The sequence below is a fragment of the Camelus dromedarius genome, chromosome 14 (assembly GCF_036321535.1).
Source record: "Camelus dromedarius isolate mCamDro1 chromosome 14, mCamDro1.pat, whole genome shotgun sequence".
Classification (NCBI taxonomy): Eukaryota; Metazoa; Chordata; class Mammalia; order Artiodactyla; family Camelidae; genus Camelus; species Camelus dromedarius.
Genome location: NC_087449.1, coordinates 63972011 through 63989512, shown reverse-complemented (window position 1 = coordinate 63989512; position 17502 = coordinate 63972011). Strand labels below are relative to the sequence as shown.

At 57.2% G+C, this 17502-nt stretch overlaps 1 protein-coding gene across 2 annotated transcripts in view; it reads right to left on the bottom strand.

Annotated features, from left to right (window-relative positions):
• CASZ1 (castor zinc finger 1) overlaps positions 1 to 17502 on the bottom strand; it is a 147893-nt gene that overhangs the window by 55921 nt on the left and 74470 nt on the right. The window contains exon 3 of one of the 2 annotated variants that reach the window (XM_031464040.2): positions 12224 to 12275. Coding sequence is in view for 1 of the 2 variants with exons in the window: in XM_064494063.1 (XP_064350133.1) it covers positions 452 to 500 (49 nt within the window). In the remaining variant the exon portion in view is untranslated. Of the gene's footprint in view, positions 1 to 451; positions 622 to 12223; positions 12276 to 17502 lie in introns of those variants that run through there. The other variant, XM_064494063.1, reaches the window with a different exon arrangement.

Genomic DNA, 17502 nt, shown 5'->3' with positions numbered 1-17502 from the left:
AAAAAAAAAGGAGGAAAGAAAAGAAATCTGTTTAGTCTGTCGCAGTGCCCCCCACTCCCCACCCCAATTTCCCCCCTCCGCTCGCCGCACCCTCCCCCCATCGAGGGGCGGTCAAGTCCCAGAGGCTGGGGGAGAAATGAGAAGGGGGACCGGGGAGGGAGAGCGAAAGTTTCTCCCTCCCTCCCCTCTCGCTCTCGCGCTCCGGCATTGCACACTCAAAGCAGCTCCTCTCTGCTCTCGAGTTTATTAAACTAAAAGAGAAACTATTTATAGACGCGGCCCGGGTCGGGGGGCCCCGGCGGCCCGCGAGCCGAGGGTCGCCCCAGCCTGCGCCCGGCCCGGCCCTACTCCAGACGCCCCTGCCCCGCCCTGCCGCGCCCCCCGCCCCGCGCCGGGGTCGGAGCCCCGCAGCGGCGCCCCCTGCCCTCCCCCGCCCCACTCCGGTACTCACCATAGTCGGAGAGTCGAAAGCCGAATTCACTTAAATAATCAACTTTCATAATACTTAATTAATGCCTAATTGCAACTGATTACTCCCCGAATAACAAGTTGTTTTAAAGCCCTGATGTCATTGCTCCTGACGGTAACACTCAGGGTAACAGTTTGGCAGGAGGGAGCGGGCGGGCGGGAGCGGCCGGGGGCGCTGCCAGGCGCCGAGGTGATTGGCAGGGCGGCCACGGCGCCGCCTCCTCCGGGCCCGGCCCGCGCCGCCCCGGCAGGTGAAAGAGCAGAGCTCGGCCCTCCCGCGCGCGCGCGCGCGCCCGTCCGCCCGCCCGTCCGCCGGCCGGGATGCTGGAGTGAATGGGCTCGCGCTCGCCTGCCCCGCGCCCTCCCCCTCGCGCGCGCGCCCGTCCCCACTCGTCCCTCACGCGCACCCCTCGCACGCGCGGCCCCGCTCCGCGCTCGCTCCCTCACGTGCACACGCGCGCGGCCTCAGCGCACCGGCTCGGGCGGCTGGCCTTATTGGCTCAGCGATTACCCAAACCTTACACTTCGGGAGGAGGGAGGCGGGGACTCGGCGCAAGGGGACGAGATGGAGCGGGGAGGCGGGCGGGGGTGCGGCGGTCCGAGAGGAGCCGGAGGCTGGCGCTCGCGCCCCAGCGCCAACTCTGGCCGGACGCCGGCAGGCGCGCGCTCGCAAGCTCCCCTCTGCGCTCCCGTCCCGCGAGATCGACTCGACGGCGGCCGCGCGCGGACTCGCTCCCTGTCGCCGGGCGGCCGAGGGCTCGCGGAGCGCGCGGCCGAGCAAACTTTTCCGTGCGGGCGGGCGCAGTGTGAGCGCTTTGGGGTCGCGCCCTCCGAGGTCTGCGCCCCGTGGGCTCGGGGTGCGGGGTCACCGAGGGTTTTGTTTCCTCCCCATCCCTGAATCTCCTCCAGTTGTTGGGAGTGGCATTTCTAACTCGGAGGTGAAAAGACTCTGGGGCAGTGGGCCTGGGTGTGCCGGGGAACACAAGCTCGGCCTCACGCCGCTCCGCACATCGTGTCCCGAGCAGGCTCCACGAATGCGGGGGCCCGCGGGCTTCTGCCACTTAAGTTTGGCTTTACCTTTAAATGGTCACTGGCCCCTTCCCCTCTCCACCTGCCCCCCCGCGCCCTGACTAAGACAGATTGACCTCTGGTCCCCTCTACATCACTGCTGTCTGGACTTTTCTTCTCCTGCCCTGAAGTTCAGCGCCCAGCCACGCAGCAGCGACACGATGGGGGGCCAGCGCTTCCTCCCTCACCCTGCCTTGGCTGCCTTTCCTCCTAGTGCGCCCACCACAGAGCTGCACCGTCACTTGGGCTTCCAACCGATCCTCTTGCCCCTGCCGCCCCCCATGGAGGGCCCTGGCAGACAGGGCACAGACACCCCTCAACCAAGGAGCCAGAGTCCTGCCACCTGCCCCTCTGGCATCTGCTGCATTTCCTGTCTGCCAGCTCATCGGTGGACCAGGGCAACTTGTTCTCTCCTTGCCCTCCTTTCCCCTCAGAGAAAGTGCTTTGGTGGGTCTTTCTGTCCCCAGTCGTCCCTGCTGCTGCCAGATAAGTTGAGATTCCTTACATTTTAGTCACCCAAGTTACCCACTGGGTGGAGGGAAAGGAAGGAGGCAGTCAGGCCAGCAGAAGGTGGGCAGTTTTGCTAGTGAAGTCCCTGGATCTCACTGTTCCTAGCTCTGACTCTGTCCCTTCTGTACCCACTCCACTGCCTTCCTCCCTTCTCCTGTTTCAGGGGAGACCACACTGCCTTCAATGAGGGAAGGGGACCAGAACCCAGGCTTTCCTTTCTCTGGTCCTTGGGCAGCTTTCAGCAAAATGGCGCTGGACTATTTTTGCAATATTTCTGTTTTGCAAAGGGAGGGGCTCGGGGAGGCCTTAGGGCAAAGAAGTCAGAGTTAACAATCTACTCTTTCTTCCACTTTCCCCTTATTTTTTTTCTTCTTCTCTCTCTTTTTTGATTGCACTTTAGTTCCAAATAACCTTACAGGGAGGTTATCATGCCTCCCCTATCTGACTGTCTTCTCTGATACCTTCTTGGCAACCCCCATTCATGGTTGTCACACAACCCTCCACCCTTCAGGCCTGACCCATCCCTATGCAGGAAGAATAGCTGGAGAGGCCAGGAGCTCTGCGTGTCCCCTAGCCCTAAAACCCTGAATAAGGGAGCAGAGCTCCTTAAACAAACCAAGCCACGTGCTCCCCAGTGCCAGAGGCTGGTACATCTGCTGGCACAGGGCAACTGGGCAGTGATGACTCTGAGCCTCTGCTCCCCAGGTGGGATCTCAGAGAGGGCATCTCGGTGTCCAGGAGTGCTCTGGGGTACACACATGCTGTTGTGTGTTCCCACCCATGACCCCCCAAAGCAAAGGTTACAGCTTTGAGTTGGAACAACAGGCAATCAAACCCAAACCCCAATCCTGAGCCTCTGCTTCCCCAACTGAGATGCAGAAGGAAGGCTGAAAACACAGGGGTGGAAGGGTGATTTCTGGGTGCATTTGAATTGTGCACATATGGGGGGCTCCCTGCATATGAGACCCACACGGCCTGCTGGCTGCCTGTGACTGTCCTTCTGGGCTTCTGCTGATGGTGGTCAGGGTGTGGGAGGGCACGCCTTCCAGTTATCCACGCAGGACCAGCTTTGGGGTCTCCAGTGGACAAAGGCTGGAGAGGAATGGCTGAAGGGACAGAACTAAGACAGCCGGAAGGAAGGCAGAGCAGGCAGTGCCGGCTGGAGGGACGCTCCAAGCACAGCCAGTAGTAGGGGGAGGCAGGAGCTGCCGGAGAGCCTCAGCTGTGCCAAGACAAGGGCCACAATCAGCCACTGCAGGCTTAAGAGGCCCTGCCCAAGAGTGGGGACTTCATGGAGGAAAAAGGCCAGAGAGGCACAGAAAATGAGGCCACCTTGGCGTGTTATGATTTGAAAAGGTCTGAGAAGGTGGCTGAGGCATTGAGGTCGCAAGTGTGAGTCAGAGGCTGTGTAATGGAGGGGTCCCCTGAGTTCTCTTTCTCTCTGGGCGGATACTCATATGAAGGGTATGGCCCTGGACTCTGGCATCTCTGAGCCTACAGCCCATTTTGCCTTGAGACCCCTGATGTGGTGACACTTCTTTGACCCTGAGGCCATGCCACAGTTTCTGTGCCTGGGGTCCAGGGGATGGGAAGCCTAATGCCACAATTCCTCCTGGTCTCAAGGCCCTGGGCCCAGAGCCACAGCTCCTCCTCACATACCCCATCCCCAGGGGCAAACGTGGAGGCTTGCACAGCAGTCCCACCCACCAGGCCCCTCACATGGGCCCAGGGAAACCCGTCAGCTCTCCCCAGGCAGATGTCCGTCGCCGGCCCCCCAGTCCCCTCGCATCCCCAGCTTGCCCACTCATTCTCTTTCCCTCCCGAGCCCAGGGCCTTCTCACTCACCAGCCTGTTTACACACCAGGTATCTCATGCTTTATCTGCTCTCATTTTGAATTTGTAACTTTCACATAAACTTGAACAAAGCTCCTTTTGTTCCTGCACCCCACCCCAGGATCCCAATAAACTGGTTCCCTCTGAGGCGACTGGGCCAGGGCACAGAAGCCTTGGCCAAACGACTGTGTGTGCACGTGAACAAGCATGTTCGCACCTGCGAGGGAGCCCGTATGTTTGCGTGTGAGTGTGCTCCCCAGGCTGACGGCAGGAAGGTGTCAGGGAGAGCCTTGAGCCAGCAAAGTGTGGACGGGAAGGATGGTGGGGACGGAGGGCAGAGCCCAGACGCCAGGGCACAGGGATGGGGTCTTCTGCCAGCAGGGCATGAGAGGTCATGGGCCCAATGGGTGGGCGCCGGGGCAAGGGGTGAACAGGGATGAGGAGGAAACAAAGGGCAGAGAGGTGCAGCAAAGCGGGTGGCAGAGCGAGGGGCTGAGGCCAGGCTCAAACTAAGTGTAAGGCAGATCCAGGGATTGCATTATGGCGGTCTAGGGGCTGGCACAGCCGCACGCTCGGCCCCGTAATCCTGTTAGCCAGCAATCTCCATTCCGAAAGAGCTTCATTTCTTTGTGAATATTTGTAAACTAGATATCTAATGGAAAATTATAGGAAAATTATAGTGAAATTCATGACGGAGAAATCCGATTATCCCTAATTCAATTATGCCATCTTAGCCCACACAGCACATTTCCCATTTTTTTCCCATAAATACCGATGCCAGGGGTCCCGGTAATCAAATAAAATTGAAAATCATCTTCCCATTAAATTCAATTAGCCGCAATTTCTAAAGCCTATCAGAGATTTTAATTACTAAATTATAAAATTCTCCAATGCTAAATTGAAACCAAAAAAATTGCACATCCTTATATTTCAGAGAAAAAAAAAAGGGCCAGCAAAATCCTTGGAAAATGCCCTCCTCTCTGTGCCCAGCTCCAAAGCAGGTTCCCCACCTGGAGGAACCTCACACTGCGGCCGACTTGCCAGGTGGGAATGAAGCCAGGGGGTGCCAGGGAGAGGGCCCTGTCAGGGGACGGGCTGAGGCATATTAATTTAGCAGAGGGGCAAACCACACCTCCAACCCCAAGCAGCAGGGACTGGGCTGGCCCCTAGAAGGGACCCACCTTTCTCACTGGCCATCCTGGCTCCTGAGATGCCCTCAACTCTGTCCCCACCAAGAGTGAAGTCTATAACTGCCACCTTCTTGGCCTGTGGACAGGGCTTGGGCTCAGGTCACAGCTTGGCCTCGGGGCTCTGCCTGGTTCTAGGGTAGCTGACCAGAGGAGCCAGCTTCTTATCCAGGCCCTGGCCCTCTAACCACCCAGCTGGGCCCCCAGATGGCCTGGGCTGGGTCAGAGGAGGGAGTAGGAAGGAGCCCAACGTTGAGGGTGGCCAGATATCATGGGATGGTTCCGCGGCCCTGAGTCTTCTCCAGGGTACTCCCAGGAGCCATGGGTGCTGGCAGTGTACCAGCCTCCTGGGAGAAGAGCCGGGGATGGACATGGCCCAAATTTGGCCTCTCCCTGCACTTCCGGCTCATTCCCTGTTCTCACCCTCTTCTGGCAGACCCTGGCCAGAAGGAATACCCTTCCCCACGGGAAAGCTGGCTCTTTTACCACCCGCATGTCCTTTTAGGGAGGTGCTGGCCATAACCCCAACCGTAGCCCCTCCCCCCTCCCCCCGCAGGCCACTTACCCCACTCTAAAGGCTGCTCTAGGAGTCAGAAAATCCTGGGCAGGTGGCATCAGTGGTAGCATAAACTGACCCTAGATCTGAAACCCAAGGTGGGTGGTGGGGTGGGCAGCTGATGGGCCTGGCCGGTTCAGGGCAGCCACAGCAGAGCTGCCGAGAGCCCAGCACCCAGGGAGCAGGGAGCAGGTTTAATTTGCCAGGCAGTCAGGAGTGCCAGCAGGGGAGGCACCCGCAAACAAAACAAAAACAAAAAAGTTAATTATCTTTGGCTTTTTCTTAATAAATATCCAAACTGGCCCGGCCGGATCCTCCGCTTTGGAGGGAGAGAGAAGGAAGAAAAAACCCCAAACCGAATCCAACAGACTCATTCTCTACCTTTCCCTTTGTCTCTCATCCTTGTATTTATCTCTTATCAGAGGCGGTGACAGTTTCACATTAATTCCCAAATTTTGCAGATGCAAGAATGTGGCCACGAAAGGTCTTTTTTTTTTTTTTTTTTTTTTTTAAGTTTTGTGGTGGGAAAGTGGGCACGTGAAGAAGAAGGAGGCATGTGGGAGGGTAAAAGGCGAGAAGAAACAGGACAGAAGCAAAGGAGAGAGTGAGAAAAAGACAGAAGAAAAGAGAAGAAAAGGTAGCATGTGTGATGCAGGGAACTGAGCTAGTTGCGTTGCCCCTGGGGGCATGGCCCAGCCTGTAGCCCCAACCTGGGCAGGGACCTGTTTTGGAATGTTGTGTTGGCATTTTATTTCAGTTACAATTATCAGCTACAGGAGATAATGGGGATTTTTCATTTTAAAGCTCCAAACCACCTAGGTCTCATTGGCCACTTCAGCTCCCCTGTTGCTGCTTGTTCCTGTGCCAACCCTCTCTTCCAGGAGCTTGGCTGGGGAAGAGAGGAGGTTGGCTGTCCTTGTGAGAGGTGTGAAATTTTTCTGTGTGGAATTGCAAGTTTACCTGGGGAGAGAGACGCGTGTTGCCACCTGGGCCTGTGTGTTCGGACGGTGCTCATACACGTCTGAGCCCATGCTGTTAGAAACATCTGGTAGGGCACGTGTGGTGGGAAGCAGCCAGGACATCAGGCAGTCCCTCACAGAGCACGGGCTCTGGAGTCCCACCACCTGGGCTCAAACCCCAGCACCACATCTCGCTGGCTGTGCAGCCTTAATCAAGTCACTCACCCTCTCTGAGCCCACATTTTCTCAGCATCAAAGGGAGGATGGAGAGTGACTGCTAATGAGTACAGGCTTTCTTTCGTGGGTGATGGAAATATTCTAAAATTAGATAGTGGTGACGGTTGCACAACCTTGAGAATATACTAAAAACCACTGAACTGTACGCTTGTCATGTGAATTATATCTCAATAAAGTGGTTATTTAAAAAGTGGGGGTAAAAGGGGGAATGGTAATAATACTGCATCAAGTTGTCATAAGGGCATACATAGCACATAGCCGGGCACAGAGCATGCGCTCAGTAAGGATTAGTGATTAGTCATTAATACAAATGGGGAAGGAAGGGTTGGCATCCTGGGGCCTGGGCTGGGACTCATGAACGTATACTGCTGGGGCTTACAAATGTCTACCTGGGACCCTGGTGCCGGGCCAGCAGGTTGTCAAGCAGCTGAGCTGCCCCCGACTCAATGCTTGGTTGGGGCTCTTGGGCAACTGCTCCCTGGCAGGGATGGGAGAGTGCACAGCCCTCCTCCTGCCTCCCTGCCTGGGTCCCTGGAGAGGAGACTGCCCACCGTGGCAGGCAGACTCTGCGCTCACTCTCCCTGTCTCACAGAGCACTCATATTTTCCATGTGCAGCAGACCGTGAATTCACCTTCATACTAGTTACAGGGTTATTTAGCTTCTCCTGACACTGACAATCACCAAACTTTAATTCGCTGCTTGGCCTCTCCCTGCTGTGCCCTCTGCCCATCCACAAAATCCCTGGGAGAGGATAGGAAGAACCTAGGTCTGGCCCCCTCTTGCCAAAGCTTGCCCTTTGGAGTGATGGAGGGATGGGGAGGGTGGTCAGAAGGAGAAGATGATGGGCAGAGGGTGGGGGGAGAGAGCAGTAAAGGAAAGAAGAAGTACCACCAGGGCTAAGGGGAGCTTCCATCCTGCTCCTCCGGCCTGACACTAATGTATTCAACCCAACATCCATCCTGTTATGAATGAAGACTCAGCTTACTAGGCTGTGGGTCTCAGGGCTGGCAGCCCTGGCCAGGACCCATGGGACCAGGACTCACTGGGGTCCCAGGACTAACCAGCTGGCACAGGCTGGCTCCTTTGCCTGATGCTGGAGGAGCAGGTGCCCATCCGGGAACCCACCAGAGGGAGCCCATTCTTACCAATCTCAGAAGCCAGCTCTCATTTTCTCCTGCCTCCCCCGTGCCAGTCTCCTGCCAGGCCAAGCCATCCTGCCCTACAGAAGCTTCTCTCTAGCTTAGAGCCCTGTTGCCTGCATCACGTCTCTCTTCCTTTGATGAAGGCAGGTGGGTCTGCTCAAAGCCGCTGACAAACATCAGATGGAAAACAGAGACTGAGACATCTCCCACCAAGGACCCAAATCACACAATCCTGGGACCAATATAGGAGACAGGGCCCAAACTGGCTGTCCAAGTGCCTGCTTCCTCGCCCACTGGGAGAGGCTGCTGCTGCCTTAAGCACCCACAGCAGCCCCAGCAGGCTCTTTGTCTGTCTTCCCTTGCCTTCAGCAGATCCCCTTCATTCTGTCTACCCTATGCTCCCACACCTTTCCAGGAGTGATCCCAGCTTCCAGAAGGTCCAAAGAAGCCTCTGGTTGGCTCAGGAGCCAGGCGAGCCCAGAGATCTCAGACTTTTCCTCTCAGCTACTCTCCACCTCCTGAAGCGGTTACCATCACCTTTCCCCAAAGCCTCCTGGGCAATGAGGTTTCCTCTGAGGACCATTCACTGGAATCAGGGGACTCTCTTATTCTCCAAATCCAACCTGGCCCCATCAGTCACTCATTAGGCAGAGAGTCCCAGGAGCAGAGAGGATTCACAAGGCAAGGACCTGGGCTGGGGGGCTTGGAAAAGCAGAGGCAGTGCCAGGGGCAGAGCCAGGAGGGGAGAGGCAGGGAAATCCATTGGTGGGTCCAATTTCTGTCTGCTTCCTCACAGCCCCAGTCCACTACCCCACCCCGGCTGGCAAGGGAAGTGGCCATGGTGGCCTGGGCAAGAGAGATGTCAACGGGAGCAATGGCAGAGATGGGAGAAGGGGCTTGTTGACTGCAAACTGTCCATTATGGCTCAGATTATAAGCATATTGCGCAGGGCTCTCTGCACGATGCTGAGGAAATCCAATACGCTGAAAGGTTAATGCAATCAATTAGGGTGACAAGGAAGTAAAGTAAAGCCTTCAGAGTAGATGAAAAGGAGAGAGAGGGAGAAAGAGAGAGCGCCATGGAGTTGGGGGTGGCAATCTGGGTGGTGGGAAGGCGAGGAGGAAGAGAAACTCGTGGGATGCAGAAAGAAGGCTGGGAGGGGAAAACATATACAAAAGGCCAGGAGCCCATGAAAAGAGGACAGTAAGAGAGATGGCAGCAGAAGCAGCAGCAAAGGGCAGCTAGTGAGCTGTGCGGGGACACGGCTCCCGTCTCAGACCTCCGACTGCTGTACAGCTTCAATTTCCTTCCCCCTCCTCCCTTCCCCTTTCCCTACCAGCCCATCCTCTAGGGCTTGGAGTCTGGCTCCCAGGTTAGCTCCCAGCACTACCTGTGTGTCAGAGCAGCCTTGGTCCCTGCCCCTGTGCAGAGCAAGTGCCCAGCGTGTACCGTCCAGGGCCTTCTCAGCCAGAACTGCAGCCTGGTTCCCACCTTCCCCAGAATGGGCCCAAATTCAGACCCAGACTTTTCCCTTGGCCTGCTTTGTTCTCAGTGGCCCCCACAATCACAGCCTTCACAGCTTTCCCTCACACATCCCAGTTCCTACTTGAAACAAGCCTGCAAAGTAGAGAGCACGGTGGTCAGGACTTCCTTTTACAGATGGAGAAACTGGTGCTCAGAGAGGTTATGCAACTTCCCAGGGCTCTGCAGCAGATGGAGGACCCAGGACTGAGCTGAGGACTCCAAAGATTCCCAGTCCACCACCTGGATGGCATTTTCTTCCCTGGCGCTCACTGGGGGCGAGGAGCCTCACCTTTTCCAAGGTGATGGACTCAGAGGTCCCAGGGCAGGGGTGGGGAACTCCATGGAACCTGCCCAGGGATGGCTGCTGTCTCCTACATGTACGAGGGAGACCCAGGCTCTGGGAGGTGAAAAGGAAAGAAGGGAGGAGGGGAGTCCCCTCCTCCCTGTCAGGCCCCGGGCTAGACACTTTAGGCCACATTAATACACTCACTTGTCCCATAACCCTGCAAAGTAGACATCCTGCTCAGCTTGCAGAAGAGGAAACTCTGAATCTGAGAACTTGCTGAAGGCTATACGATGGAGCTACAAGGCTCCTGGGATGCCAGGAGCAAGAATTCTGAGGAAACAGTGCCTGTCAAAGAGAGGATAAACCAGGACTTCTAGGTAGGTGGAGACTGAGCAGAAGATGAGGTCCTACGGAGAGCAGAGAGAGAGAGAAGGTGGCCCAAACAGACCAGGGCTGCAAGCAGTCCCTCAGCCTCTGGGACAGGGCTCCTGGAAGGGCCCCTCAGAGCAGGATGAGAGCACAGAGCAGGATGATGGTTGTACAACACTGTAACGTACTTAATGCTAGGGAACTGCACACTTAAAAATGGCTACGATGGTAAATTTCATGATATGTATGTTTTACCACTTTAAAACAACAACATTAAAAAAAAAAAAAGAGCAGAGGACAGGAGCCAGAAACTCCAGAGCAAGAGATTGTAAACTTTTCCTATAAAGGGCCAGGCCAGATAGTAAATGTTCTAGGCTTTTCGGGCCAGTTTTTGTTGTAGCTACTCAGCTCTGCCAATGTAGAGTGAAAGCAGCCATAACCGATATACAAATGAGTGGCTACAGCTGCGTTCCAATAAAACTTTATTTACAAAAACAGGCAGTGGGCCAAATTCAGTCCTCAGGCCACACGTGCTGAGCCTCGCTCCAGACCGTGGAAGCACCCGGGGCTTCCAATGGAAGCAGATGCCAGGTTCCATCCCACTGCCTGGGGACAGAAGTAGCCAATCTGGACCTTACCAGGAAGTGGAAGGAAGGGCTGGGTAGAGGCCTCAGGAGGAAGTCAGGTTCTCGTTACCGACAGAAGATGGAAAAAAAAGAAGGGGAAGGGAACAAGGATTGGCATGGGAAACAGATGTCCAGGAACTGGGCTTTCCCAGCTCCCAGCCTCTCGAGAGGCCCTTCCCTGTGCTTCAGACCCTCATGGGTGACGTGAAGGGGCAAGACTTGCTGCTTTCAACATTCCAGGAGTCTTGAAGTCATGAGAGAGGTGTTGCGCTACGGCTGGGAGGACGAGAGTGGGGCAGCCACAGGGTCGGGGTGGCCAGGGGATGCCAGGAGAGAGAAAGGCGAGGAGAGAGGCCTAGGGAGCAGAACTGTAACCAGGGTGGTGCTGGCGGCAAAGGGAGGAATCCACGGGCCCCAGCGAGAGCGCAGGGCGCGGGCCGGGCCTGCCCTACACCGGCCGCCTCTGATCACGTTTTTCAGGGCCACTGCCCGCCGGCACAGACAATACTGGGAGAGCCTTTGAAGTCCAAAAGGGATGCCGCGGTGGGAGCCGCGCGAATCTCCTCCCTTCCCCCGTCTTCCTGGGGGAGGGGGCCAGCAGGACAAAACCCAGAGCCCGTCACAGCCGGGCCCCTGAAACGCGTGAGACAAAGGGAAAACAAACAGGTTTGGAGCCAGGCGCACGGTGCCGTGTCTGTCCCCCGCCCCACCGAGCGAGGATGATGGATGGCTGCAGCCAGCCAGCTCGCCCGCCGGGCAGGCCCCGCTATTTACATAACACTGGCGTTCCACCGGTCACCTCTGACACGGCGCTGCCTGGGGCCCGAGGCCCGGTGGCCCCAAGGTTCCTCGAGCCACCCGGGGACAGAGACAGCCTGCGAAGGCCTGGCCAGGCCAGGGGAGCCCTATGACTGGGGAAGGGAGGGACAGCAGCCTCCTCTGAGCACAGGGCCAGAGGCCTCAGGGAGGAAGGAGGAGGCCACGGGGGCCGGCAGCCTCCCGGGAGAGAGGCCAGACTGAACTTCTAGGGCTTTCAAATCCACGAGGTTCCCCAAGCACGAGCTACACGCAGAGCTCCCAGGGAGAGCCAGCAGTAGCCTCAGCGGCCAGACAGTGCCGCGGAGAGCTGGATCTGGTGCTGCCCAGCAGCCGAGTCCTGGCACCACAGATGCCCCTTGGCTTCACGCCGCCTTGAACACATTCCATGCCCAAAGTCAGCGATCCACAGGCCCCCAGCCCATTTCCAGCCTAAGAGCCAATATGAGACCCTTCTGCCAGGGTCATCTTTTCCTGCCAGGTTCAAATGGGCAGTGTGGTTCCAATTCCCCATCTCCATCTTCCTGATCCAACCTGTGTGTTCCACACGGATGGACCCAGCCCAGGGTGACACGTGTACCAGGTGCCAAGTCACCAATGGGGAGAAAGACCAAAGGATCAGGGTGGGGCTTGGGCCTTACCTTGTAGCGGGTCCTAGAGGCTCCTCTCTCGCGGTGGGGGTGTCACTTCATCCTGGGAAGGGACAGACAAGAGCCACTTAGCCTTTCAAGGCAGGACACCTACCAATGCAGCACATGCCCTTTGTACCGCTGTGTGCCCCAGGGCTCCCTGCAGCCCCTAGACCCGAGGGGCTGATGCTGTAGGGCTGGCCAAGGATGTCAAAAATTCAGACGCGTGGCATGGGCACTTACCTTAGCCCATTTAAATATATGCCAACCATTATTTGAAAAACTTCAGAAAGCAGTGGGAGCTGACCACAATGGAAATATGGTCCTCAGGACACCTCGAACCAGAGAGAAAAGTCATACCACATTGCACACACCTCCGTGGAGACAGAGCTGAGAGTGTGCGGGTGGGGAAGCTCCTGGGGAGCTGCAGTGGCTGAGCAGCGGGGCCTTGGGACAATGACAGAGCATAGCAGTACCCCTCCCTTCACTCTCTTCTCCTGGCCTCTGAAGAGAAAAATGACAGATGCCAAGCTGTTCACTATAGCAAATGGGTGACAGAGGGGCGAGTGTGGAGCAGGTGCCAGGGCACCAAGGAACCTCAACCCCCAGGAACAGGCTACAGACAGTACCTTCCACCCTGGGGTCCTACTGATGAGTCGCCATCATGCTGGGGGCCCTTGCAGGGAGAGGGAAACTGGTCCAGCAAGGTAGGGGGTCTTTAGCCAACACACAGTTCAGCCCAGCTTGCCAGGCCTAGGCCCTCTTGCCCAGAGCATGAGTTTGGGGAGCCAGGTTCAAATGGGACATACTCCTCGTGTGGACAGAAAACACAAGGTGCCCTCTGTCTGCTGACCTGGGCCCACCTGCCCTTGCCCAAGCCAGGCCCTGCCACCCCCACCCCCACCCCCAAGGCCTTCAGAACTCTACCCACACTCGGGAAGGTTTTTTTCTTCCCACTCCCTCATTTGTGGCTTATCAATGATGCAAGAGGAATAACACCAATTTCCTTAGGCTGTGTAATCCCCAAATCAGATTGGGGGGATTGCGAGAGGTGAGGTGACCTTGTACAGGGCTCCCGGAATGCCACCCAGTCCTGCCGCCCGCCCTCCCGTTCCCGGGACATATTTAGACAGATAATGCTAATTGTACTTGACACATCCTCCTAAGGAGGGTTGGGTCCTCTGCCAGCTTTCGCTGCCTTTGCTGGGCTGCCTGGGCCGAGGGTACCCACCAGGGCAGAGCCCACCCTGCTGGACAAAGAGTTCTGGTGGGCATCGAGCAGTTGCCGGGGGAGGTTTACCCCATAGGCCTCTGATGTCCATCTGATCCAGATGGTGAGAAGCTAGGGGTCTTCAGAAAGCTGGGCAGATGGAGATAGGGGGCAGCAGAGAGGAAGGGGGACCCTTGCTGAGATGGAAGAGGGGGCAGAGGTTGGGAGAGTAGACAAAAATAAGTCGGAGAGGAGAGCTAGATGAAGCGGAGGCCAAGCAGGGTTGGGCCATGGGGCAAGGGACGGAGACCCAGGGCCTCCACTGAGAGGCACTGGGCAGGCTTGGCTGTCAGAGCTCACATCCCAGCCAGGCAGCCCAGGGACCCAGTGAGGCATCATTGCCGTCCGGTCCATCCCACACTTGCCTGCCTGAGATCTCTCAAGGCGCCCTGGCCGGCCTCCCTTGAACCCCCAAAGCCCCCCAACTCCACAACTCCAGTATCTCCCTTCTACCACCTTTTTCTCCCCTCCCATCCTCCCCGGCAACTGTGCATTTATTAATTCATGAGGCACTAATTAGTTCTTTGTTTAATTTTGTGTTAAACAGACTGACCGGAATGATAACGACTTGCAGCGCGGTGTTGCCGTCCCCAACCACCCCTGTTTTCTGACAACAAGGGAGCGTGGGAGACCGGAGTGCTGAACCTAAATCCCTCAGCAGTTGCACTTCATTAAGTCAAAATGTGACAAGAAGCTTAGAGAGCAACTTGCAGATCTGATCACACAGAACAATCGGGGAGGAAACTTTTCAGGAGTTGGTTGGGGGTGGAGGAGGGATAGGGGAGGGGCAGAGATGCTTAACCGCATGGGGACCAGGACGTGAACTGGGGTCCCGTCCCTCACCTGCCCCTGGGGCAGGTGGCCTGGCTGATGGGAGCAGGGAGGCTGTCTCTGGGTGGGATCTGGGATGCTGGGTGGATTCTGGAACTCCAGTGGGGACCTGAGAAGTTGAACTTTAGCTCTCTTTTCTTGCATGAGCATCTTCTCCTGTCTCTCACTTTTTCTGACGTTTGGTTCTGGCCTGTGTGAGCTAGTGAGTGGGCACACCCAGGGCCCGGCAGAGAATCAGAAAGCTGCGGCAGTTAAGGAGGGATTCTATAAGGCTGAGGGGAGGTACTGAGCGGGAAAACGCAGAGGAGACCAGACCACTTAGGAAGGGTGAAGTTAAGTGCAACCCTCCCAGGCTAAGAAAGAGAAGTAACGTGCTCAGGGATCACGGCCAACAGACCCACTCTCTGCCAGCTGCCCACCCATCTATCCATCCATCCATCCACCCAGTATTCCTTATCCTAACCACAAAACTGAGGACCAAGAGGTTGAGTTCTATGCAGAGGTACATGGCAAATCAGAAACAGAACGTGGTCTTTTTGGCTTCCAGGCTGTGGAGACTGTAGGCAGGCAGCTGAGCTAACAAGGACAACAAGCCTTGTTACCTGCTGCCTCCTGTCCATGTGAAAAAGCAGGATCTCGGCCCAGAGGGGTCAAGCTGCTAACCCCATGGGTCCGCGGCAGGAGCAAGGATGGGAGGGATTGGAACCAAGCCCTGCCCCAGTCTAAAGACCCGGCCTCTGCCCTCCTTTTACCCGACCCGAATCTCGGAAGGTGTGGACGATGTCTTATATGAATGAGAACATGGAAGGGGACATGAGGAGAAGAATGAAAGCACACAGAGAAAGCTGACAAACGGGAGCCTGGATCGCGCGCGAAGATCCTGTTGCCTTCTTCCCATTGGCCACTGCGCCAGCCCAGGTGTGGCCAGACCCACCTGCTGAGAGCCCGCCCAGCCAGCCCGCAGGCCTAGGCCTTCCCCTAGCTGTGCTGAAGTGCAGTGGTCTCCCGCCCGAGCCCGGCAGCCCTGGGCTGGCTTCTGTTAATTTGCTGTCAGACTGCCTAAGCAAACCAATTAAAACTAATCATTAATTATAAAAGAGAGCAGGAAGAGCAGAAGAGAGGGGAGAGGGTGAAGGACCAAGGTGGGAAGGGGGAGAGGGAAAGCGGGACAGAGGGGAGACGCAGAGGGCCTGCAGGGAGCTCTCCGTTGGGGGCTGTGGGCCTGGGAGCTGGAAGGGACCAGGGGCCAAGAGGCGCTGGAGTGGAGGGAGGGCAGGAAGGGAGCCCAAGAAGGTGGCGAGGGGGCTGCCAGGGGCAAGGGGTGGAGGGAAAGGCCAGGAGAGGAGGGACGGGGGAGAAGGAAGGGTGAAGAAGCTGTTGCGACCAGCATACCAGGACCCGAAGAGGCCTCATCCACCCGCAGTCCCCTCGGCTGGAGCCACCGACCATCCTGGACTCGGTTTCCAAGCGTCTCACCCCCGGCTCCCAGGCTCCATATTTATGAGGCTCGGCTGATTATGCAGCACCAGGCCAGGCTCCTCATCCCTGACACCCCTACCTGCTCTCCAGCCCTCTCAGGCCTTGGAGGCTGGGAGGCTCGGGGCAGCTGTCGGCTGCCCACCTACCCCCCAGTGCTGGCTCCTGCCCCCTCCCCCACCCTCACACACCCTCTCCCCATCCGGCCGCCTGGCCCTTTCACAGGGCTGAGGCCATGTCAGCCGGCAGCTTGAGGAGGGGGGCAGCGCAGACAACAAGGGGCAGTGTCATGGAAACGGGCACTTTCCCCGAGAAATATTCTGTTTGGCCTCCTTCCTGCATTGAGGAGCTGTCAGGAGCCTGAGTGAGAGCCACACCACCCCGGGACCAGGCGTGACAAAACCTATTTTCTGCCTCAAATTTGATTGATTAAAAAACTTTTTAGGAAAACCATGTTAAAAGAGTTAAAAAAAAAAAAAAAGAGAGAGAGTGTAAGAAGGAGAGAGAGGGAGAAATGAGGGGGAAAGAAAGGAGAGAAAGGAAGGTGCTGCTGGGTGCAGGGCCACAGGCAGGGGCCGAGCAGCTGCCCCTGCAAAGCCGCCAGGGCCTGAGTGTCAGCGGGCGGCCGCCGCGCCTCCAGGCAGACCGGAAAGGGCAAAGGGGGCCCGGAACTTTGACACAGTGCTTAGCAGGACAACGAGGGGGCCGCGGGCCCCGCACGGTCCAGCAGGTGCCGGATCCAGACGAGGCGGCAGCCCGGGCCGGTTCCCCATCCCACATGGGGAAAGGAGCCCAACACCCCAAGGCAGGTGGGGGTCAGTGCCAGGCCGCTGGACTGACTCCTGGGCGGGTTTCCAAACAGAGTCTAGGCTGGAATCCACACAGGGGCAGGAGGAAGGGGTTAGTAGTTTGGGGGCAGGAAAGGGGTTTTCCCACCTTGTACTTGAAAGTCCTGGCTCAGGGAGGTACCCAGCAGACCCGCCGGCCCCGCAGCGGGCGAAGCTTTTGCTGGTTCCATACCTCTCGCTCGCCCTCTCGTCTCACACTTTCCCTGCCCAGGCCCTTAGTTCCTTTGCCAGGTGCTGCCCTGTGTGGTCCTCATGCTTGGCCTGCCCTCTCTCTTTGCCCACCTCAGAAATGAGAGCCCCATCAGAGGCTTGGACGGTGATGGGAGGCCTTGCCTTACTGTCTCAGGGCTGCAAGAGAAGGGCCAGCCTCCCCACCCCTCCTGAGACCCTGCAGGGAGAAGAAACTCCACCATTTCCCAGAGGCCCTGCCTGACCTCTCAAGGCAGAGGTGGTTCAGAGGCCCCTGGCAGGACCCATCCTCTCCCTAGGGCAAGGGGTCCAGGTGTGTGGCTGGGTTTGCTCTCCCCCATCTAAGGGCCTCGAAGGTCAAGGTGAAGAACAGATCTGGTGAAGTTGTTGGCAAGGTTTCTCCAGGTGCTGGGAGGGATGCTCAGCAGCCAGTTCAGGCCCCCCTAGGGGCAAGGCAGTGCCTCCTTGGACAGATGGCACATTCCACCAGACACACAGAAGCACAGAAAGACAACGCCTGCTCCCAGCCCTCCACCAGGTAATCGGCTTAGATCTTTCCCTATCCCTGCTCCACAGTGATCGTCAGGTATTCACTGAGCACAAACTGTGCTAGGCCCGAGGAAGATAAAACATTACAGCTTACGGGAGAAAGAACAGAGTCGGTGAGACCCAGGTCT